Source organism: Nicotiana tabacum, chromosome 2, assembly GCF_000715075.1.
Source record: "Nicotiana tabacum cultivar K326 chromosome 2, ASM71507v2, whole genome shotgun sequence".
In the NCBI taxonomy this organism is placed as follows: Eukaryota; Viridiplantae; Streptophyta; class Magnoliopsida; order Solanales; family Solanaceae; genus Nicotiana; species Nicotiana tabacum.
Genome location: NC_134081.1, coordinates 22,061,147 through 22,086,519, shown reverse-complemented (window position 1 = coordinate 22,086,519; position 25,373 = coordinate 22,061,147). Strand labels below are relative to the sequence as shown.

General features: G+C 38.5%; 1 protein-coding gene across 2 annotated transcripts; it reads left to right on the top strand.

Annotated features, from left to right (window-relative positions):
* Positions 1 to 417: 417 nt before the first annotated feature.
* LOC107810600 (uncharacterized) lies at positions 418 to 4,984 on the top strand. Of its 2 annotated transcripts, XM_075231641.1 has the most exons (4): positions 418 to 619; positions 1,876 to 3,215; positions 3,305 to 4,635; positions 4,725 to 4,984. In XM_075231641.1, the coding sequence occupies exon 2, from the start codon at positions 1,886 to 1,888 to the stop codon at positions 2,495 to 2,497; it is 612 nt and encodes a 203-aa protein (XP_075087742.1). In that variant the 5' UTR covers positions 418 to 619; positions 1,876 to 1,885; the 3' UTR covers positions 2,498 to 3,215; positions 3,305 to 4,635; positions 4,725 to 4,984. The 2 variants fall into 2 exon arrangements, with proteins under 2 accessions (XP_075087742.1, XP_075087739.1); XM_075231638.1 differs by having other exon boundaries at positions 3,305 to 4,984.
* The last annotated feature ends 20,389 nt before the right edge of the window (positions 4,985 to 25,373 follow it).

Sequence of the window (25,373 nt, the reverse complement as noted above, 5' to 3'; positions counted from 1 at the left end):
ATGATCAAATATTGTAGCATCATGTAGAGTACCTTCCTAACCAGCCCATACAAATGTGAAGCACGTGTCTCTATCACATACATCCATTATGTTTTGTGAAGTGAAGCCTTTTCTACCGGTGTATTTGATTTGATTTTAAGGGATAATTTGTAAAATATAAATTTATAGCGAGGATAATTTTGTCTTGAATAAATTAATTTTTTGCTTCTGCTTTTTGGAAGAAGCTAGAATTTTCTGTCTCTTTCCAAAAATAGAAAAACTGCTTTTGTTGTTTTCCAAAAGTACTTTTTTATTTTGACTAAATACCTTAAATTTTTCAAAAAGTACTTTTTTGACAAAAAAAAAAAGGTACTTTTGACCAAAAAAAAAAAAAAAAAAAAAAGTACTTCTGGCCTCCTTTGGCCAAACGCACTCTTAGTCACAGAGTTGAGTGGGCTCTAAAGATAAAGGGCATGGAATATGAATATATAGAAGAAGATCGAGATAACAAGAGCTCTCTACCTCTTCAATCCAATCCTGTTCATAAAAACGTCCCTGTTCTCATTCACAATGGAAAACCCATTGTTGAGTCTATGGTCGAGCTTTAGCTCGTTTGTGGGCTAAGTTCCTTGAAGATAAGGTAAATACCTATCTGCATAATTTAGTAAACGTTTATTTGAGACTAAAGTTGTTTTGAATATTGTTTTATTCCATATATGATGGTTTAGTCATGTCATGTGCCAATGTTCATATCTACATATCCATAAGTGTGAAACCATTATAGTAGATGTGTTAAAAGGGGCAAGACAGAATTAAAATCGAGTATATCACTCACAATTGGGAACTCAGGCCCCAACTCAGTCACCAACCTCTCCAGTCTCTCGAACTCTCAATGTCATTAAAAATCAGCCCAAAATAATGATGTGATGTATCAATGGTAACAGAGACTGAGATATGATATGCATACGAATGCGTATGACTGAGTATGTAAACGCAATGTAAGCAAATAACTCAACAACGGAAATGACCTCAGTGGGTCTCAACAGAATATGCATGTAGCCTAGACATGGTTTATAACATGGATCACAACTCAATAGCTCAAGTACTTAGAAATTCCATGGTTACAAGTAAGGTCAGGTAATTACACAGTACCACAACAATAGCGGAGTCACAATTCACACGGTGCACGCCCACACGTCCGTTACCTAGCATGTGTGTCACCTCAACACCAAACACATAACACGTAATTTAGGGTTTTATACCCTCAACACCAAGTTTAGAAGTGTTACTTATCTCGAACGAGATAAATGTCGAATCTTTAATCAAAAGCCTAAAATCGACCCAAATGCTCAACTCAGGCCAGCGCCTCAGAACTTGATCAAACTTACAAAATCCAACAACTCATTCAATTACGAGTCCAACCACACTAGTTTCACTCAAATCCGACTTCGAATCGATGTTCAAAAACCCATGATTTTGCTCTATGAAACTTTAGTCAAAAACCCCCAATTTCTCTTTAAAATCCATAACCCAATTATCAAAAATGAAGATAAAATCACGAAATGTAATCACAAGTGAGTCAAGAACGCTTACCCTAAGTCACATGGTGAAAATTGCTTCAAATATCGTCTCAATCCGAGCCCCCATACTCAAAATGTGATAAAAGAACCAAAACCTCGAAATATATAGAATCTGCCCAGCAAATTTGCATTTGTGAACCAGTTTTCGCTTCCGCGGACTCGCACATGCGGCCCAGCCTCCGCTTTCTGTTTTTGTGTTCATCTTTTAGTGTAGTGTGTTGCATATTTTTCTGCTTTTGCTCCTGTTCTGTTTTTTTTTTTGTTCTTCTTTTCTGTTTAAATGTTATTAAGTTGTACTTTTGTTTGTTGATTACAGGCTATTAAACATGGTTACGATTGACTTGATCTTTTACTATGGTGGTAACTGGATGAGGGAGCCACAACTTGTATATTCAAGAAAGCTTACTCACACTTGGAAAGGTTATGATGTTGATCTCTTATCTTTTATAGATATGGTTAATGAATACATGAACAAGTTAGGGTATGTTGGAGTTAAACAATTGATAGTGATTGGCCCTTCTGTGAAATATTATGAAATATTAGGAGATGAGGGTAATAGGACATTATTACTACTTGTGAATGACCAGTTTAATGTTATTAACCTGTTTTCTGTAGAGGACAATGAATTATCTGTTGATGTTCAAAATATAGTGCAACACACTGAGTCATACTTAGTAGTAGATGAAGCAGCTAGTGATTGCAACTCAAATGGTAGTAATTCTAACAGTGAAGATGACACAGATGATAGTGACTGTAATAGTGAAGATGCTTCAGGTTATGATTCTGATAGGTTGGAGGCATTAGCAAAAGAAAGAAAGAGGGTAATTGCTGATAGGTTGGTTGATTACAAGGACATAGACATGTCCATGACATTCAAAGATATACCTGAAGCTAGGAAATTCATGAACTTGTATGCCCTTGCCAATGGTTATGATTAAACACTAATTAAAAGTGACACAATAAGGGTCAGATATGTGTGCGAGGATGATGAATTCCCTTTTTTGTCTGCCTAATTTCCAAAGATAAGAGGAATATAGGTGTTAAGGTCAAGACACTAGAAGCTAAACATGAGTGTAATCATGCTTTTGATAACCAGAGGGTTGATGCTACCACCATTGCACATTATTTCAAGAGGAAGTTGCAGGAATCCCCAAAATATAAGATTAAAGAGATGAAAGCAGATATAAAAACAACTTTTAACATCAATGTTTCATTTTCAAAGTGCAAGAGATCCAAAAAATGATATTGGAGAATCTGGAAGGTAGCTTTATACTGATGAATATAACAAACTTGATGCCTATGCCAATGCCTGGAGGCCGAGTAATGTAGGAAGTGATATCATTATTAATATTTCAAAAGATGCCGTTGCTGAAGGAAGATTTTTGAGGATGTATATTTGCTTTGACGCAATGAAGAAGGGGTTTAAGGGAGGGTTAAGACCTTTCATTGGCTTGGATGGGACCTTTTTAAAAGGAAAAGCCAAAGGTCAACTCTTAGTAGCTGTAGCTCAAGATGCTATGAACCACTTTTATCCACTTGCTTGGGCTGTTGTAGACAAGGAAACAAAAGTCACCTTGAATTGGTTCTTGAGTTTGCTTCAGAAGTCTTTAGACCTCAACAATAGAGGGAGTCAAATTTATATCAGACATGCAAAAGGTAAAAAAAATTATTACTTTACTTGTTTTCTGCCACTTTTTAAATGTGTTGACTGACTTCTTTTTTCTCTGTTTGGCTTTCTCATGTAGGGTCTACTTGATGCTGTCCAATCTATCTTATCTGAGGCCCACCATAGATATTGCGTGAGACACATAGTATCCAATTGGAGCAAAAAAGGACATGGGTCTGGAGAAATGACAAAGCTGGTTTGGTGGTGTGCATGGAGCAGTTATCATGAGGAATTAAATGATCATTTGAAGACATTGGGAGAGATGTCTGAGAAAGGGGTGAAGGATTTACTGCACTATCCAGTCAAATGTTGGTGCATGGCTTACTTTGATACAGTGTGCAAGAAAGCAAGAACCAGAAGGTAGAAAATAACCTAACTGAGTCCTTCAACTCTTGGATCTTGGATGCTAGACACCAGCCAATAATTGGGATGCTTGAGGAAATACGAATAAAGGTGATGAATATGTTGAGTAAAAATGAATCTGATGTAATGACATGGCCTACTCAATGGAGTCCACAAGCAATGAAGTTATACAATGAATACTTGCGGATTACTCACAAGTGTACAGTTGGTTTCAATGGTAAGTATGGGTATGATGTGAGTGAAGGGAGTAACAAGTTCATAGTCAGCTTGGAAACACAAAAATGCACTTGTAGGACATGAGACCTTACTGGAATCCCATGTCCTCATCCCCATCAGAGCAATATTATACTAGGGCAACCCATTGGATGGAATTCACTGGTGGTACAATAGGAAGCTTATCTCCAAACTTATAGACACAAGTTACAACCAGTTCCATGGCAAAAGTTCTGGAAAATTGACCCATCACAGGCAATGGATCCACCCTTATTAGTGAAGTTGGCTGGCAGACCTAAATTAAAGAGAATTAGAGATAAAAATGAGGCAGTAAAGAGCGGCAAGGAGAATGGTCTACTCCTAGGAAAGTCAGGGTTATGTCATGTTCAACCTGTGGAGAACCTGGCGACAATGCTAGGGGTTGTAATAGTTAGTAGCCATTTTATTTATTAATTGTTATATAACTCTAATTATTTATCTTCTTGTTGCTCTAATAATGTAGAATATGGACAGTCATCTATGGGTGAACAACAGAAGAAGAAAAAGCAGTCAAACAAGGGAAGACAACTAATGAAGAGGCAAAGAACATTTCCTGATGAAGATGAAGGCGAAGAAGTTCCCAGATCCCCAACTGCAGCAACAATCGGAGAACTACCATTGTCAGCACCACAGTCCAGTCAAATTAGTCAAGCAAGTGAAGCTAGACAATTTATTTTTATGCCAACACCAAAGGTGCATATGCAGCAGTCCAACAACAATGAAGATCCTGATTTTGAGATTCCAGGCTTTGAATTTGAAGAAGACCCAGCTATAAGGCCTAGAAGTGTTTCAGAGGTAAATTCTAGACTCCAACAGAGGCAGAAAGAACTAATATCAAGTGGAAAAAGAATAATTAACTTTGTTGGTGATTCTGCTACATCTAGCAAGCAGTTGGAGAAACAAAAAATGGACAAGCTAAACGCAAGAAAGGGCAATGGAAAAGCACAACAGTGAAGCTGTTTATTTTTGGTGTTACCTGGAAGCTATAATGAATGATGGTGGCAGTAGGATTAGTAAAAGCTTTAGTTTTTGTTCTTAGTTGTTCATGGGGCATTAGGATGTCTTGTTATAATATGGCATCCCTTTGTCTAATGTAATGCACACTTTGATAGTTGGTTTATGTGTTGGTAACAACTTATATGTATCGTTGATCGTACTTGTGTTTGGTTAATATATCTTACTATGCATGGTTCTTGCCTTCTTGGTATGGATTTGGTATTTAGCTAGCATTAGCACCATGCTTTCTTCAACTGGTAATAATGTATAGCCATAAATGTCTAGCACTAGCTTACAGTTTTTAAGTACCCAGCGTCATTTATGTTGTGTATTCTTTGGCAAAAGTGATCACTGGTTGTTTGAGATTTCCCTTTATGAATTCTATTACTTCTCCATCCATGTAATTGTCAGCGTACCATCCATGTAATTGCTACGTACTGAAATACTATATTTATTTTTATTTCTCCATTTTCAGGTGTAGATGCACTGTTCATATTGTTAAAGGCCTAGTAAAGGTGATAACTAAACCATAGAAACATAACACCATTATAATTAAGTTCACATCATTATATTACATTCACCAGATCCAAAGAACACATTACATTCACTAACATACAAACTAAAATTAAAACAGTTAAACCTACATTAAACACAATGATTTAGTTCATCAACTATTAGACATAGATATTAGCTTCATCAGCCCAGAATTAAGGACACGATAAACATAATACTACAACGATTCACCAACTATTACACATAGATATTGTGAAAAGTCACTTTATCATCGAAGGGGAAATTTACTTCATCATCAATGCCGCAACAAATCCAACAAAAAGAGCCCATGAAATCATAAGAAAAATTCTCATCTTCATCAACTTCTCTTCAAATGTTATAGCTTTGTTCATCTCCAACATGTTAATAGCCTCCAATGCAACATCTTTTTCCTTCAAATTGTCTCGTTCAATCTTAACCGCATCCAACGACAACTTTAAATCTCTTATTACAATTAAAGCTTTATCCGGGTATACTTCGTCTTCCCATTCCCAATAGCCACATGAAATAAACTGTCGACCACAATCCAAACAACTTACTGTTAGTAACATTAAAGGAATACCAAAAATATTAAGTTTAATAAGAGTGAAAATGTAACGACCCGACCGGTTGTTTTGAGCTCTATCGCATTGTTCGGCGGTTTGAGGCCTAGAGTAGCTTCACCTCAGGCATTATGACTTGTACGTGTGGTCGGAATTTAATTTCGGGAAGTTCGGGATTGATTTGGAAAAAAAATTCTAATTTCAGAAGCTTTAAGTTGGAAGTTGGCTAAGAATTGAATTTTGAGTAAACGACCTTAGAATCGGAATTTGAAGGTTCCAACAGGTTCATATGATGATTGTGGTCTTAGGAGCGTGTCCGGATGTTGATTTGGAGGCCCATGGGTCATTTTAGCGTCAATTGGCGAAAGTTAGAAAAGTGGATGATTTTTGGAGAGATTTTCACGCGGGTGATTGGAGTAAGTGATTCTTACCTAGTTTTGGTTAATTTTCACGATTATGTCGTTAATTTCATCATTAAATTAGTGATTTGGGGTTGGGCAATTTGGCAAAAATGGTGGAAGTTCTTAGACTGAAAATTTGGAAATTTAAAGGCGATTTGAGTAATTTTTGGTATGGGTGACCTCGATATCGAATGGGTGTTCATAATTTGTGACTTTTACCCGATTCTAAGACATGGGCTCGGGTTTTTGGGGTGATTTTTTAATTATTTGCTAAAGTCGTAGTTTTATTATTTAAATTAGTTTCTTGTAGTCGTATTATAGTATGAAATTGCTTTTGCAAGATTTGGGCTACTCGGAGTTGGAAAGTCGAAGAAAAGGCATTTTTATCGATTGATTGAGTGAGATTCGAGGTAAGTGACTAGTCTAACCTTGTGTGAGGGAAATCCCCTTAGAATTTGGTACTGTTGTAAGAATTTGTGATATGTGAGCGTCGTGTATGCGAGGTGACGAGTGCGTACACGAGCTAAATGTGGAAATTCCGGTTTTTGCTGAGTAGATTTCTTTTAAATTCCTTAAGTGAGTTGCCTTAGCATGTGTAGCTGTCATGTTTAGCCTAGTATCGCATGTCTGCGTGTCTTTACCTTCACTTGAAATTCGTGCAACATGCTTAGTTGAATTACTTGTTTCCTTAATTATTGCATTTAGTCTTTAACTGTAGGATTCTATCACGACCCAAAATTCAACTAGTCGTGATGGCACCTAACCCAACCCGCTAGGTAAGCCAACTTTCAATTATTCAATTCCAATAACAATTATTAAAGCAATTTAAGTGAATAAAGATCTTAATCTTATACATCCCCCAAGAACTGGTAGTACAAATCATGAGTTTCTAAGAATAGAGTATACAAATGAAAAATAAAATAATTACATAGTCTGTTTGAATAATACATAAGCAGAGATTTATTAATCTAAGACTACCATGAACAAGAGGCAGCTACAACAGGAACACTGGTACATCTTCAAATCCCGTAACCATCGAGCACATCAACAATAACAACCAAGATCTGCACGCAACATGCAGAAGTGTAGTATCAGTACAACCGACCCCATGTACTGAGTAAGTAACAAACCTAGGCTTAGGTCGAAAGTAGTGACGAGGTTGTACCAAGGTTAGAGTCCAACTTCCATAACCAACAATAGTTCATAACAATATTAAACAAGTAATACCAGAAGTAACTCAAAGAATAAATGCTTATCTAAATCATGACTTATGAAAATAGTTCTGCCTTTCAAGTACATAAATGAAAACCCAAAACAGTAATTTTTCCAAAATCCTTTCAATAATAAATAAAATGTCTTATTTTCTTTCTAGATAACCAGTGTAAAACAAATGCATCACTATGCCCATCTGTCAACATGTGTGAGAAATTATGAATAATGTGATACCGTGCAGCATGGCAAAAACACATCTCTATGCATGTATGTCATGTGTGCATGCCAATGCAATGTATCTCAGAGATTGTACTCATGTACTCACACTCTCAGAGTACTAAATCTCACTGTCTTGCATTCTCTCTCACTATGCTCAGCACACTCAATCACTCAGCGCTATATAATACATGTTGCGGCGTGCAGCCCGATCCCTGTTTATATTCAACTACGCTCACTGGAGATGTGTACAGACTCATGAGGGGCTCCTACAGCCCAAGCGCTATAAGCACAGACAACTCACGTGTTGCACGGATAACTCACGTGCTATAATATCATATTTGGATCCGCACGGACAATTCACGTGCTGCACGGACAACTCACGTGCTATAATATTATCTGGATCTGCACGGATAACTCACGTGCTGCACGGCCAACTCACGTGCTGCACGGCCAACTCACGTGCAATAGTATAATATATATAAAGCCAACATGGTCTGCTGCGGCATGCAGCCCGATCCCAAAAATATTCTCACAATCAGGCCCTCGACCTCCTTCAATCATGGATTCGGGTAATTTAACCAATATTGAGTTAAGAATACTTACCCCGTTGTTTCCCTTGAAAAACTCCCGAAAATCGCCTCTTCTCGAGCTCAAATCCGTCAAAAACTGAAAATTCGTCCCATTTTCATAACCTAAACTCTCTGTCCAGACCTCTCTTCTTCGCGAACGCGGGGGACCTGTCGCGAACTTGACTGCCCACAAATTTAACCCTTCGCGAACGCGACCATGGCTTCGCGAACGCGAAACTTTGCAAATCTTACCCTTCACAAATGCAACCACGACTTCGCGAATGCGAAACTTTACCAGCTCAGACCTTCGCGAACGCGAACTCCACCTCGCGAATGCATATAACAAAGACCCGGGGGTCCCCAATAGCCTCACTCCTCTTCGCGAACGCGACACCTCTCATGCGTTCGCGATGCACACAGAGACCATACCTTCGCGTTAGCGTCCTCCCCTTTGCGAATGCGAAGAACAAAACCTCACACTCAGAAAACACTCTTTGCGAACGCGAGGGCCCACTCGCGAACGCGAAAATCAGAAAAATGCAGCAGCAAATATCAATATCTCACCAAGGCCAAAAATGATCCGTTAACCATCCAAAACTCACCCGAGCCCCTTGGTACCTCAAACAAATACACCAACAAGTCCTAAAATATCATACGGACTTAGTCGAACCCTTAAATCACCTCGAACAACGCTAAAACCATTAATTACACTCTAATTCAAGACTAATAAACTTTGAAATTTTTAGTTTCTACAAACGACGCCGGAACCTATCACTTCACGTCTGATTGACCTCAAATTTTGCACACAAGTCATAAATAACATAACCGAGGTATTCAAATTTTCAAAATCAGATTCCGACCCCGATATCAAAAAGTCAACCCCCCGGTCAAGCTTCCCAAAAATTCAACTTTCGGCATTTCAAGCCTAACTACACCATGGACCTCCAAATGATTTTTCGGACACACTCATAAGTCCAAAATCACCATACGGAGCTATTGGAATCATCATAATTAAATTCTGAGGTCGTTTACACAAAGTCGACATCCAGTCACTATTTTAACTTAAGCTTTAAACCTTGGAACTAAGTGTTCCAATTCATTCCAAAACCTCACCGGACCCGAACCAATTACCCCGACAAGTCACACAACAACTATAAAGTATAATTTGAGCATAAAACAGGGAACCGGGGTTGTAATACTCAAAATGACCGCCCGAGTCATTATAGATTCCTTGTTGTGAATTCGTTATTCCATAATTTATGAGTTGCATATTTACTTTTAGGATTACGAGGTAGTACCTCGGGAGATCCCCTTGTCATGTATTTACTTTTAGGACTACGAGGCGGTACCTTGGGAGATCCCTGTAGCGAATGTACTTTAGGGACTACGAGGTGGTACCTCGGGAGATCCCCTATTGCATATTTACTTTTGGGACTATGAGGCGGTACCTCGGGAGATCCTCTATTGCGTATTTACTTTTTGGAATACGAGGCGGTACCTTGGGAGACCCCCCGTTATGTATTTATATTTGGGACTATGAGGTGATACCTCGGGAGTGCTCATATTGTTTACCTCTATTTGATGTGCTGTTACCTTTCTGTAATTTCTCGTTGTTAATTTCTTTGTCATTTCATGGTATTATTATATTTTCTACCTCATTTCCTTTTATTTCAGTAGGGCCCTGACCTGACCTCGTCACTAGTCTACGAGGTTAGGCTTGACACTTACTAGGTACCATTGTGTGTACTCATACTACACTTCTGCACATCTTTTTGTGCAGATCCAGGTTCTTCCTACCAGGCCAGATACCAGTGAGCTGGACCGTACGTGGAGACTTCAATGTATATCTGGCAACGTCTGCAGACCTCAGAGTCTCCCTCCATCATTATTATGTTGTTTTCCTTTTTCTCTTTAGACTCTGATGGATAGAGACACTTAGTATTTTCTCTTAGAAGCTTGTGACTTATTTCTACCGGGTTTTGGGAGTTGTAATTATTCAACTCATAGTTTCTAATTACATATCATGTGTTGCAATTTGAGTTCAGTTTTATATTCGGTTATTCCGCAAATTGTTAGGCTTACCTAGTCTTAGAGACTAGGTACCATCACGGCATCCTATAGAGGAATATTGGGGTGGTGACAAGTTGGTATTAGAACTCTAGGTTCATAGGTGTTATGATTCAAAAACAGGTTTAGTAGAGTCTCGCGGATCAGTATGGAAACGTCTGTACTTATTTTCAGGAGGCTATGGAACTGTTCGGAAAAGTGTCACTTCCTTGATTTCCTCATCATGCGATTTGATTCCTTTAGGGCCTATGCCTTTATTTCTGTAATACCCCAAAAAATTTCGAAGTACTTATGCGCTATTAAGAAAGTTGATGTGAGCTAATTATATTATTTTGTATGCAGACGAGGGCTATCAATATGATGGATATCAATTTGATATGAATTTTAGTGTACGAATCATATTATAAGTGGGGTGGGGTCTAAGGTGAGCCCTAAGTCTAAGTCAAGTTAGAAATTTCATGATAGACTAAAGTTTCAAATGGGTACGCACAAGACCAAACTTTGGACGAGCATATCTACATATATATAAGGATTTATGTGATGGATGACCTATCAAACTAAACATCGTAGAGTCTAGTTTTTAACGCTTCAAGCTGTTTGTCATTTGGACACTCATACAAGAAGTTATGACCAAATTACTAAAGGCTAGCAGAATAAAATTCTGCGGCCAATTCTGCTATCGCAAAATCAATCTGCGGGCCGCAAAAGTGGTTATGCGACCGCAAAATGGTCGCAAACCTGTCCAGTTAAGCCCATTTTTGGGCATTAGTTTTGCGGTGCATTGTGCGGTCCATTATGCGACCGTAGACCTGAGTTCAGAGAGTTAATTTTTCTATTTTCATAACCCGACCCCATTTTGATAAATAGCTTTTGGGGCTTATTTTGGGGTATTTTTCTGAGGGTTTTAGAGAGAGGTAAGATAATTTTAGAGAGATAAGGAGGGAACCTAACATTCTAATCATCCAGTCTTGCATAAATCTTCAATAATCAAGTAAGCCAATCACAAGATCTTCATCTAAGATGTAAGATTCAAACCACTTGTCTTCAATTTCGAGTTTGGGGTAAAAGATTGGTGATTAGGAGTATGATTCTTAGGTGTAAGAGTATTATGTATATATTATTGTACCAATAAGGTTTGTGTGAAGAATTTTAAGCTTAAATAAGTAAAGATTGGGTTGAGGAGTGAAGGAAATCTTGTAGAAATACATTGTAGTTAAATTTGCACACCTAGTGTTTGATAAAATACTCAAATGAGCTAAAACCATGAATACATTCCTAATTTATGCTCAATTTTGTTATGTCTCAAAATAGATTGGGATTGCTAAAAAATTTAGAACGTTGTAGTAATTTAAGGAAAGCTCAATGTGAGGTACGTTGGCTAAACTTCTTTCCTAGAATTTAATTACATGATGTTCTTATAAGTCCCGAGTTATTCTTTATAAATCAACTATCCCGAATAAACTTTGTGTTGAAAGGTATATGTTCAAAATGTGTTCCGGATGCTCTTATCATATGATGTTATCCTTCGGGAATGTGTTCAAAATATGAGCTGGGTATAAAAATATTATGACTCCAAGTAGTATTTCAAGTGAAGGCTATTATGCCAAATTGTGTAAGAAGTCTCAATGTGCTTAAGTCTCTTAATTGCTCATAGGTGTACTAAAAGTCATGATTATAGATTCTTTATTGTCGATAATCTATAAACATGCTTGAAAGTGAAAGTAGTGAGTTAGGGATATAAAGTCTGAACACGGTGCCAAGAATGAAAGTTACACTTGTGGCCAATAGCGCCAACGAAATGAAATGGTGTGTGAAATATTATGAAATGAGCCTTGATTCAACTATTCCAAATTGACTCTGAAAATAGAATTATCCAAAAGCTTATGTACTCAAGTCATGTCCAAATGTGGTTGTTCGAACTAATGCTATGCTTGGTAGGTACTTCCAATATGTTTTGAGCTTTTACATAATCATGAGTTGAAATGGTGTATTGCCCTTTTGGGAAAAATTATTTCAAGAATAAATGGTGTGTTACTCGTTTATGATTTTAACTTGTGCTTCGATTGCTAATTATTTTACTCCATTTCTTGGAAAGAAATCCATTGTGTTTAGAGTCTTCATTGCCAATGAATCTAAAGTTGTGATTTCCGAAATATTGTAATATGTTGATATTTATGATGATGATCCATGAAAGAAAAAATATGAAAGTGTGGAATATGAAATACAGCCATTGTGCCATCAATGAAGAATCATATGTATGGCCAAGAGAGCCAATAAGATAATAATGTTGTAAGTGGTTGAAAGTACGGATTAAGTGATATATAGTGTTAAATGGTTATGAGATGTACGTATTTGTACTTTTGTTTCCAATGTGTTATAATCCCCTACGTTCTTGCGAGTAAAGACTATGATGTTTCTAAATGTTCTAAATGCTCTTAATGTTCTATGATCACCCATGGCAAGTACAAGTAAGTGATAGTATGAACATGAAATGTGGTCGTTACCTAAATGAGAATTATGAAGTGTTGTTTGTCCTAATGGTTTCAACTATAGTTATATGCTTCTAAAATAATATATGTAAATGACTTCAATTGTTAAGTCCCCAAGAGTCATGAACCTAGATAATGACCTCAAGATGTCAAGGGAGTGAATAATGAGATGGAAGGGAGATGTCCTTTGTTAAATGATGATGAACCTTAAGAAAAGGAATTGGGCCAATGTGCCATTGAAATTGACTTATTGATTTACCATGCATGTGCTAATGTAATGAGTTGTGTTTCTCCATAATGAGCATGAACATGAAGTATTCCAATGATATGAGAAATTATAACCTTAAATGTAATGACAAACTATGTCGCTTTGAGTTTATATATGGTATTGTGATTGGGATTACACCTCCACCCACATACATTGGGGGTGAGGCGGCAAGGCTGCTTTGTGTAGAGTTTTAGTATTGTAAAATACACCTCCATTTGCATATATTGGGGTGAGGCGATATGACCGTTTTGTGTAGGAATTGCGGTATTGTCATACACCTCCACCCGCATATATTGGGGGTGAGGCGGCATGACCGCTTTGTGTAGGGATTGTGATACACCTCCACCTGCATATATTGTGGTGAGGTGGCAAGACCGATTTGTGTAGGGATTGTGGTATTGTGATACACATCCACCTGCATATATTGGGGTGAGGCGGCAGGACCACTTTGTGTAGGGATTGCGGTATTGTGATATACCTCCACCTGCATATATTGGGGTGAGACGGCAGGGCCACTTTGTGTAGGGATTATGGTATTGTGATACACATCCACTCGCATATATTGGGGTGAGGCGGCAGGGCCGCTTTGTGTAGAGATTGTGGTATCGTGATACACCTCCACCAGCATATGTTGGGGTGAGGCGGCAGGGCCGCTTTGTGTGAAGGTGGTTATAGAGGATCCCCGACTTAATATCTATAAATTTGAATGGAAGATCTTAATAAATTTGCTCGATGTTAACGGCTATCTAAGCCCTTTTACTGTTACCATGATTCATCATATTCATGTTTTATTTCCAAGCCCTTGAATATGTGTATTTGTATTGTATAAGTGAACACTGTAAATGGTCTATGAAACACACAGGTGTATTGTATAAGTGAGACTGTGAACGGTCTATAAGACACATAGGTGTATAATATGATATGTGAACACTAAGGACGGTCTATGAAATGTATATGTGAAGAATAAGAGAGGAAGGTGCCATTTTTATTGGCCTTGTTTGCACATGCTGTTACAATTACATTATATTATGTATTCCACGTATAGTTCATATGGAGCAATTGATCCTAAAAGAAAGTTAGAATGATGGAAGTATAATAAGACTTGAAATGTGATTCTATTGGATGTTTCGTAGTTTCTTGATGTACTTTATTTGCCTTTTATTTGAGTTACCATATTTTCATATGTTGTTTTGACTGCCTTACATATGAGTACTATTCCACACGTACCCACGTCCCTTTTGCCGGAGGCGCTGCATCTTTTAATGGATGCATGTATACTTCTACAGGATGATATGGATCTTTGATAGGGATCTTCTTCACTACTCGGCTTATGGTGAGCCCGCCACAGTTCTAGTGGGTGTTTGGGTCTAGTTCATTTTATATTTATAGGTATCTATTTTCATAGAAGCTCCATGTACACTGTGGGTCATGTAATTAAATATTTGAGTTTTGTCATGTATTTATGTTCACAGTTATTTATGAGGCCACACACCCATCATGAGAAAGATTGTAGGCCATTGAGCCAAATGTATTTAATCTAAAAGTCATGATCTAATGATATTTTGGTAAATCATAAATGAGTAATGATGAGAGGTTAATGTAAATTAGGATTGCTCGACTGGGTTTACTCGGTTGAGTACCGGTCGCGCTCCTCGAGTTCGGGGCGTGACAATTTCCTTCCTACTCAACCTCATGCGACGTGAAGTGCTTTTTATCAATTGGGCACCGAAGTGTTGTAGTGGTACTGCAGATATGGTGCAAGATGTTTTTCCCTGCGAATTCGGGCAGGCTATTATCGTCGCCTTACGGAAGGATGTTCTATTTTTTCAGTTCGGTATCTGTACTTCCTACGATTTTGAGGCTATGCACGGATTGCTATGATGTTCATGCGTTATTATCGCACAGTGTTGGTATAATGGTAGGGTTCTTGTCTATGTGTCGAGGCAGTGAATGAATTGAAAGAAGGATTTCTCAGTGCATATTGTAGAGGTTCGACATTCAATTCCAGCGGAGAAAAGGCAATCGGACCATAGATGTTCAGGTCTTGGTTGACGAAGTGACGAGACTTAATGTTTTCGGGCGTGGTGGAATTCTCAATTGTGATGTGGTATCGTCATCCTTGTTAGAACGCATTAAGGTTCACCAGTGTTATGGCCTTCTTCAATTTGCCTTCAGGTTAGGACACTAGGGAGCGGCGGCTAAGAAATGGGTGTCACAGATAGCGAGTGTAGCTGTTTCAAAATCGAATTGGTGTTTCTAGTGTTGATGGCTTGAGAACAAAGATATTCTAGGAGGTTGGGAGTTGGTAGTGATTTACAATTCAAGTGCTACATGTATGGATTTGATTTGAGGAAATATTTGGGGCAACAAAGTATGAGGGAGGACATGGCGGGAGGTGTCGAATTACTAGCAGGTCAAGAATGGAAAGTAGAGGTTGAGCAGTTACTTAAAAAAGATGGTTTAACCGAAATGAGAGTGGCAGAGTAGCATGTGGATTATGTGTTAGGGTAGCCATGTGCCTTGAGAAAGTTCAAAGCGATTTGAGACTCATGGTGGAAAGTGACTAGGTCTACGGACCTTATTTGAAATAGTGGGTACTGTACTAAGGAACATTGAATATGGAAGAAATGAGTTTTCTTGAAATGAAGAGGGGTGTGAAAACTTGATTGTCGTGGGATGCAACATGACTTCGAGTTTGGGATGTATTGTCGAACTTTTAGTTGATGTCAATGGGGAATGAACAGACTGGTACAACTGGTGGATGAGCACGGGCTCAGGAGGGTTTATTGATTTTGTGGTAGTTGTACCCAGTGCAACATCGTTGGGAGATGTCGCTATGGAATTCCACATGTGGGTTATCTCCTGTAAGCAGGTTAGCGGTTGCGGGATGTTGATGAAGCTTCTGAGAAGAATACTACTTGCTACCCGGTAAGAAGTCGAATATGTTATTGTGACTGATGATTCACAGTGTTCCTGAAAATCTTAACAAAAGACTTCGAGAAATTTGGCGGGTTAATGGTACGGGATGATAGTAAATGAGAAGGAGGAATCATTGTGGGCTCTACATTATGTGATGGTAGTTTAAAGCTTAGTGGGGGAGCCCCACCGTCTACGAGTGGATCGCGTGGTTGTCTGCTTGTGCGATTTCTGGTTATCGATGCGTTGGTGGATTATTTATGACTAAGAAAAGGAACCAACACGGGTAATTCAACAAAGAACTTAATGAATGTGTGCTATACTTCACCTTATCAATTGAGGTGCAGGTTTCGGGAAGACCCATAGTTTATGCTTCTTATGGATGTAATGTACAAGGAAAGGAATTCAGCCGGTTGCCTCTTTGATGGGGGTGTTCATGTGCTAGCATAGAGTTGAAGTTTGGTATATTTACGATCAGGTCAGAGTGGGTGACTCTCAACAACAGTCCTAGTGGGTTCCAGAATTAAATTGTAGTGCCTAAGGATTTCGGGCCTATTGTGCGATTAAGGATCGAGTCTCGCGATTCGAGTCACTCGAGATGGGTGCGGATTGAGTTCATTATGTTGTGAATAGAGATATTATATTTCTAAGTCGGGTCAAGGGTAAAGTGAAAGAATTTGGATCGGTTAGTAATGGCTGGGCCGACATGATTGTGGCAACGATCAGTCCCTTCGGCGTGTGAAGTCATACATGTGGTTTTGGTTGTACGTGCGGGCTTGACAGCCACCATAACTTGATTGATTTAGGAGGTATTTTATTTAAATGGCCTTGTTGTGTAAATTTCGGAAGAGTCGTGGCGGTTCAGACTATGGCTTGAGGTGGTATTTTCTGCGATTTGGGAATTCAGTTGCGTGTTGCATGGGCTCTTCGGAAATGAGATACATGGAAGGTTTCAAGCCAATGAAGTGTTATTCTACTGGTAGTTCAAGGATTATGATGAATTCATGTACTATCGCGTAATGGCATTATAGGTGCAGTGAGCAATATGGGTATTTGAAAGTTGAGGACCAAGGTTGCAATTCAGTGTTGACAAGAGTGTCACGAGCTCGGATGAGCCAGGAAGAATTTGATGTTCAGAGTAAGCTGACATTTTCCTGGTGTCGCAAGGGAATGGTGTTCTGTGGATGGAGCATTGTGTATTGATTTGCAGATTCTTGATCTGCTTTATAGAATTTGTATAGTTAGTGGTATGAATGTGCAGACTTGGCTACCTGGGCGGAAGGTTGTGGGAGCGTACCCCACGGGGAAATGGTATGAGTGTGACATGCTAGCCACTTGATTGTTAAGGATCGAAACCAAGTACAAATATTTTTGGTACTATCGTTAATGTGAGAATTTATGCCTAGAAGGCGCTCTATTCCTTTGTTTGTGAACTGTGGGGGTTGTGCCGAATTGAGACAGCTTGATTATTCGCACATGTGTTGAGATCCCGTGTAGCTTGTGGTATCATATGAGCAGGATGGATCTCGAGATATAGATCATTTATCGCACATTAGTCGTGCTTGGGTTTTGTGGAATATTACACTATCCGTCTCCCTAGAGTTGTATTTATTTTATTTGTTTTTGCACTTGGCGTGCTTATAGCCGATATTCGGTATTCCATAGGTAGAAACATTATGGCTTGATGGGTATGTCCTTATTTATTGTTATGAGTGGATCGGGTGGCACGCCACCACGGGTGCGTTATTTGGATCGGGTTGCACATCGCAACGGTATCATATTTGGATCGGGTTGCATGCCGCAACGGTGTTATGTTGAGTATGGTTCCCTGTGTGTGTTCCTACATATTTTGTTTCTCTTCCTCTAAGAAGGGTTCATAACATCGGTTCGACCGTTTTATTCGTTACGCGGGCTGGGTAATTCTTTTCTTGAGTTCATTTCTCCTTATGTGTCATATTGGAGTTGTAGCTTGTTGGCGCATTGATGGCTTCATGTGAGATCTGAGTCAGTGATTGAGGTGGATTATTTCCTGAGCAGCTTGTACTAGGTGAGACGAGATTATTGGACCTAAAATTTGTGCAATCAGATGTATACAAGGTACATTAAAGGGAAAATATCATTATTCAGTTCAGAATGATATAATGGTTCTTGTCAGGAGGAGAGAGTCCATGAATTATTGATTCGGTAGGTGGTTATGAGTTTCTACACGTCTCTTTCATTGTGGCAGTATTGCGAGAGTTGAAACATGATTTATATACATAATGGAATGTATTTGCGGGCATCAAATTTGTGAAATTTTAGCTATTTTGGTCGGAGGATGTTATTATGGGTATGTGAATTATGCAGGGCATGGTGTGAATTCAGAAAAAGGTTTACGAACATGTTTTGGTACAGTATGTGGTGATTGATACGATGTTCGTATGTTAGAATCAGGTCTTGTAGAGAAATTTAGATACTGGAATTTGGTTCTAAGGCTTATTGACTAAATAGAAAGGAGGACCTTCAGTCCGACTCGAGCTAATGTGCCCAACTGGGTTATGGTGGCACAGGTAGGTGCACATGGTTTTGCACAGTGATTTTGGACCTCTCTGGAGCAGTTCTTAGCACGTTCGAGGACAAACGTATGTTTGAGTGGGGGAGAATGTAACGACCCGGCCGGTCATTTTGAGCTCTAACGCGTCGTTCGGCGGTTTTAAGCCTTGGGTAGATTCACTTCAGGTATTTATGACTTATATGTGTGGTCGGAAGCTTTAAGTTAAAAGAATTGGCTAAGATTTGACTTTTGAGTAATAGACCTCAAAATCGAGATTTGAAGGTTCCAACAGGTTCGTATGATGATTGTTGTCTTAGGAGCATGTCCAGATGTTGATTTGGAGGCCTGTAGGTCATTTTGGCGACAATTGGCGAAAGTTGGAAAATTGGACGATTTTTGAAATATTTGACCGGGAGTGAACTTTTTGATATCGAGGTCGGATTTCGATTCCGATTTTGAAAGTTGGAATAGGTCCGTAATGTCAATTAAGAATTATGTACAAAATTTGAGGTCAATCGGACTTGATTTGATAGGTTTCGGCGTCAGATGTAGAAGTTTGAAGTTCTAAAGTTCATTAGGCTTGAATCGATATGCAATTCGTGTTGTAAGCATTGTTTGATGTGATTTGAAGACTCGACTAAGTCCGTGTGATGTTTTAGGACTGGTTGGTATATTTGGTTGAGGTCTCGGGGGCGTCGGGTTGATTCTGGATGATTAACAAATCAAAAGTTGAAGATGTGAAATTGCTGAAGATTGGGTTGTGCTGGTGTAACCGCACCTGCGGAGCTTTGATCGCATGTGCAAGCTTACATGTGCGGGCTGTGTTGCACAGATGCAGAGGAATAAACTGGGGACCGTGGAGTGCAGATGTTGCACAAATTCCGCAGGTGCGGATCTTAGATGGTCGCAAAAGCGGAAGCAGGGGTGATGAAGCGGGGACTTGACCGCAGATGCGAAGGATGGACCGTAAATGAGGTGCGACAAAAGCGGCTAATGTGGTCGCATAAGCGAAAAGCCTGGACAGATTATATTCCAAATACGAAGGTTTGAGTTTATAACACAAAATTGATTTTTGGAGTTCGATGTGAGGCGATTCTTGGAGAAAGTTTCACGCGGGTGATTGGGCTAAGTTATTCTTACCTAATTTTGGTTAATTTTCACGATCATGTCATTAATTTCATCGTTAAATTAGTGATATGGGTTTGAGAAATTTAGGGGGAAATGGTAGAAGTTCTTAGACAGAAATTTTGGGAATTTAAAGGCGACTTGAGGTCGGATTTGAGTAATTGTTTTAAGGGAGAACTCGATATCGAATAAGTGTTTGTAATTTGTGACTTTTATTAGATTCCGAGACGTGGGCTCGGGTCGACCTTTTGGGGCGATTTTTCAATTCTTTGCTAAAGTCATAGTTTTATTATTTAAATTAGCTTCTTGTAGTCATATGTATAGTATGAAATTGCTTTTGGCTAAATTTAGACCGTTTGAAGTCAGAAAGTCGAGGGAAATGCATTCTTATCGATTGATTGAGCGAGATTCGAGGTAAGTGACTTGTCTAACCTTGTGTGGGAGAAATTCCCTTAGGATTTGGTATTGTTGTAACAATTTATGATATGTAAGCGCCGTGTAAGCGAGGTGACGAGTGCGTACAAGGGCTAATTGTGGAAGTTCCGGTTCTTGCTGAGTAGATTTCTTTTAAATTCCTTAACGGAGTTGCCTTAGCATGTGCAGCTGTCATGTTTAGCCTAGTATCATATGTTTACGTGTCTTAACCTTTACTTGAAATACGTGCAATATGCTTTGTTGAATTACTTGTTTTCTTGATTATTGTATTCGGTATTTAACTGTAGGATTCCTTGCCGTGAATTTGTTGTTCCGTAATTTATTAGTTATATATTTACTTTTGGGACTACGAGGCGGTACCTCGGGAGTTCCCCCTGTCGTGTATTTACTTTTGGGACTACGAGGCGGTACCTTAGGAGATCCCCTATTGCGTATTTACTTTTGGGACTACGAGACAGAACCTCGGGAGATCAGCTGTTGCTTATTTACTTTTGGGACTACGAGGCGACACCTCGGGAAATTTCCTGTTGGGTATTTACTTTTAGGACTACGAGGCGGTACCTCGAGAGATCCCCCCGTTATGTATTTATATTTGGGACTACGAGGCGATACCTTGGGAGCGCCCCTATTATTTACCTCTATTTGTTGTGCCGTTACCTTTCTGTAATTTCTCGTTGTTCATTTCTCTGTCATTTCATGATATTATTATATTTTCTGCCTCATTTCCTTCTATTCGAGTAAGGCCCTAACCTGACCTCTTCACTACTCTACCGAGGTTAGGCTTGGCATTTACTGGGTACCGTTGTGGTGTACTCGTACTACACTTCTGTACATATGTTTTTGCAGATCTAGGTTCTTCCTATTAGGCGAGATACCAGTGAGCTGGACCGTACATGGAGACTTCAAGGTATATCTGCTAGCGTCCGCATACCTCAGAGTCCCCCTCCATTCTAATTATAATATTTTTCTTATTCTCTTTTTACTCTGATGGATAGAGATACTTAGTATTTTCTCTTAGAAGCTTGTGACTTATTTCTACCGGGTTTTGGGAGTTATAATTATTTGAATCGCAATTTCTAATTACATATCATGTGTTGAGATTTGAGTTCAGTTTTATATTCAGTTATTCCGTAAATTATTAGGCTTACCTAGTCTTAGAGACTAGGTTCCATCACGACATCCTATGGAGGGTACAATTAACAAGTGAAAAATATCAGCTTTATAAATGAGGTGACATACATTTGGCCTAGGACATTTATAAAATCTCCTTCCCGGGTTAGAAGGAGTGCTGGAAGTAAAGTGGTTGGCAACCAAATCACAAGGACACCTTCTTTGTGATGAACAACTATTTTGCGATATTTGACAACCTAAGCGTACTCAACTTAGGAAGCAAACTAGAGAAAAGATGAGAGGGAAAAGAAATTTATTGAGCTATCAATTAATTTTTATAATGCAATCTTACAAGAAACCAAGCACAATCAACGAAAATATGGAAAAAACATTGCACCTTTGCAGCATTCACAGAGAAACTTTGGCAGCAAAACCCTAGGACATGGCACTTCTCGGTTTTTCTCTAATGAAAAAGGTGTATTTTGAGTGTTCCAGTATAAAATTATGGGTCTCTTTGGTTAAACGGATTATGGGTCGATGGGTCGAAACTTTTTAATTTTAAAAATGGGTCATGCCAACATGTCTGATGGCTTTTCGTTTAATGAGGGGTATTTTTATAAAGTTGGGTAACGGTAAGGCTAGATGTTGCCCTATAGTATAACGGATGGTACATATGAACAATATACCAAAGTAGAGGGCTATATTTGGACCTTTTCCCTTGTTTAAATGAAAGAGAATAAAATTTTGGGCTATGTTGTTTTTAATTTTAAAAATGGGTCATGCCAACATGTTTGATGGCTTTTCGTTTAATGAGGGGTATTTTTATAAAGTTGGATAACGGTAAGGCTAGATGTTGCCCTATAGTATAACGGAGGGTACATGTGAACAATATACTAAAGTAGAGGGCTATATTTGGACCTTTTCCCTTGTTTAAATGAAAGAGAATAAAATTTTGGGCTATGTTGTTTTTAATTTTAAAAATGGGTCATGCCAACATGTTTGATGGCTTTTCGTTTAATGAGGGGTATTTTTATAAAGTTGGATAACAGTGAGGCTAGATGTTGCCCTATAGTATAACGGAGGGTACATGTCAACAATATACCAAAGTAGAGGGCTATATTTGGACCATTTCCCTTGTTTAAATGAAAGAGAATAAAAGTTTGTGCTATGTTGTGTTTTTATCCGAAACATGCCAAAATATCGGATCAAATCTGTGGCCCAATGGCACTGACCCGATCCGGATGAGGCAAGCCAAGACCTGGTTCAAAACGGCATAGTTTCATGATGAAACTACGTCATTTCATTAAGTGAGGGGAGATTAAATATCATCCATTCATCTCATGCAGATACGATGACCCTTATTCACTCTCCATCCCCAATATTTAAAGCCTCTAATCCCCAATTTTCCCCTTGTTTTCCCCTTATTTCCTTCTCTCTTCTCCTCTGTCTCACCCTCTCTCTAAAGAATCGCCGCTCAGCCACTGCCACCACTGTGCGCTGCCACCGGTGGTGGTCCAAACCACCCCATCTTTGTACCATACAATCCATTCAACCTCCTCTTTCTAAATCTCAACCCTAAAACCTTTAATTCTCCCTCAAACTCCATAAACTTTCGATCTTGAAAACCCTAGCCGTCACTTTTTTCCCTTATTCTTGAAGCTCCGGCCACCACCACCCTACAACACATACATAAATGGATAGAGATCCACGATATTTGCACTTCCCCTTTAGTCTCACCTTCGAAACCCGACCACCCCCGTTGCCACTACCTCACCACCGCTGAGCCTCTGTTCCAGGATGAACACGACCCCATAGCCTCTCTTTCTCTTTGACAGAGTGCTGGACTCAACTATGTTTCGCTAGAGTTTGTTTTTAGGCATTTGTCATCGAGAAAAAGAGGCGTGGAGGTCGATTTGGTGTCTAGTTGCATTGTACTATGGTTTGAAGCTCGAGCGTTTAGGTAAAATCCTAATGCTTCCTACAAATTTTTGATTCTTTGTTTCCCTGTCATTTGTTTGTAGTTCTGTTATAGTTTAATTCTGTTTAGTGATTCATTTTAGTTAGCGCTCTGTATGATTTTTGATTTCGTCTTAGTTTAACTTAAGCGATTCTAGTTCTCTTGGTTAGTTATTAGTTAAAATATTGTTTAGTCTAGTTATTACGTAAGCATGCTATTTCTTTTGTTAGTTAATAACTAAGTTCTATTAACTTCTTTGTAGTTTGAATTACATAGGTTGGTACTGTTTTAGTTTAAAGCTGATGGTAGATGAGTTTAATCATGAAATAAAGTACTTTTTTAGTAGCTAGTAGGGTGGCTTCAAGGACCCTTTTCCTTCTTGCTTCTGCCACAATAGATTTTAGGCTGTACTTTCACCTTTTGGGCAGCCCTTGGGTAGTGTTTTGACACACAAAGTCAGTTTTTTTGGACAGACTTTTGGTGAACTAAAATAAAGTGGTTTTCTTTACCTATTTAAGGGCTGCTCTTTCCTAGCTTTACACATACACTCGATCACTCTTTGACATCTTACACTCTAAGTAAACACAAAATTTGAGAGAAAAAGATTGTTGAGCATATAATAAGTAAACTAAAGAACATAGAGCTTCTTTGGAGGGATAACTTTGAGGGAAAAAATCCTCTAAAAAGTTGAGTCTTTCAAGGTTCTTTGGTTTTCTTTTGAGGTTCTTGTCTATTCAACTGTGGCTGATGTTTTCTCGGGTCATTGTCATGGTTTCGGGCTGGTGAATTGTTTTTCATTTCTTGCTGGGATTGCTGTCCATTTTTCCTTTCGTATAATGTTCACAAGCATAGGAAATATTGTTTTGCTCACTAACTAATAAGAGAATCATGAATTAATCTTGAAAGAAAGGATGGGACTTGAACGTAACAATTGGGTAACAGTTGAGTTATGACGATTTTGATAGCTTTTAGATTAGTAAATCTACTAATTGAAATTAAACGGGATTGCACTTTTCAACGTTTTCTCCCATGGTATTAGTACTTCATAAGAAAATTATCATATTTTGAATGAAAAACCTAATCACTTCAAATTAATTTAAATGCTAGGTAACTATTAGGCGCGCTTTAAATTTTTCATTCATGGACTCGCCTGCATTGCATGATGTTTAATTCAATAATCTCATATCATATCCAATAGTTGTAATTAATTCTACTTTAATTAATCCCATGTTATAGCCGCGGATTCGCTTGCGTAGCGCAGTAGATGAAATTTAATAAATTTCAAAATTATTTTCCTCAAATGTAGTAATTCTTTCAAAAGTAATAACATGCTTCGTCATGATTGAGGATTCACTTGCGTAGCACGGTTATGACAAAAATTAATAAACTTCATCTCGATCACGCATTCACTTGCATAGTGTGGTTACGACATCTTATTATCCAAAACATCCTTTGATAATTCTAATAACGAAACAACAAAAGCGGATATAGGAAAAACATGAAAATCAAACAAATACAGTTTGTCCAAAATTAATTTAAGCCAAATGTAGTCAATAAAAGCGACTGTGCTAGATCCATGGGACTCGGGGAATGCCTTACACCTTCTCCTCGGTCACTAAAATTCCTTATCCAGACTTTAGTTTTGCAGACCAATAATAAAAGAGTCAATTCTCTTTTGATTAGGGATTCAAATAAAAAGTGACTTGGAACACCCAAAACTCAATTTCATGTGGCGACTCTGTAAATAAAATAATCCCTACTCAAATTTATCACTTTAATTGGAAAACCTCTTTAACCCACAATTACACATAACATATATATCTTTTGGGGTAAAAGGAGCATGACAGCTCTGGTGACTCTGTTAGGGATATCAGAATTCGAGCTTGTACATTTACTTTATTTGGCTTTATTAAATTTGTACATACTTTGATTTCTTTGGGCCTAATGTGCTGCTTGTCTGCTTTTTATCATTTTGATATTGTTGAATTTTACATATAAATTGACTCTTTCTGAGTCTTCTTGAAATTAAAATTGGGCATTTGTTGACATAGCCCGCTTTCTTTGAGATAGCCGAGGTGCTTGCTACGCGGTGAAGGATTTTAGTCACATATGTTTAAGTGGGGAGCACCATCAGCTAAGCTG

Coding starts and splice junctions, on each gene's coding strand:
- LOC107810600 (XM_075231641.1), top strand. CDS start 1,886: ATGGTTACGATTGACTTGATCTTTTACTATGGTGGTAACTGGATGAGG.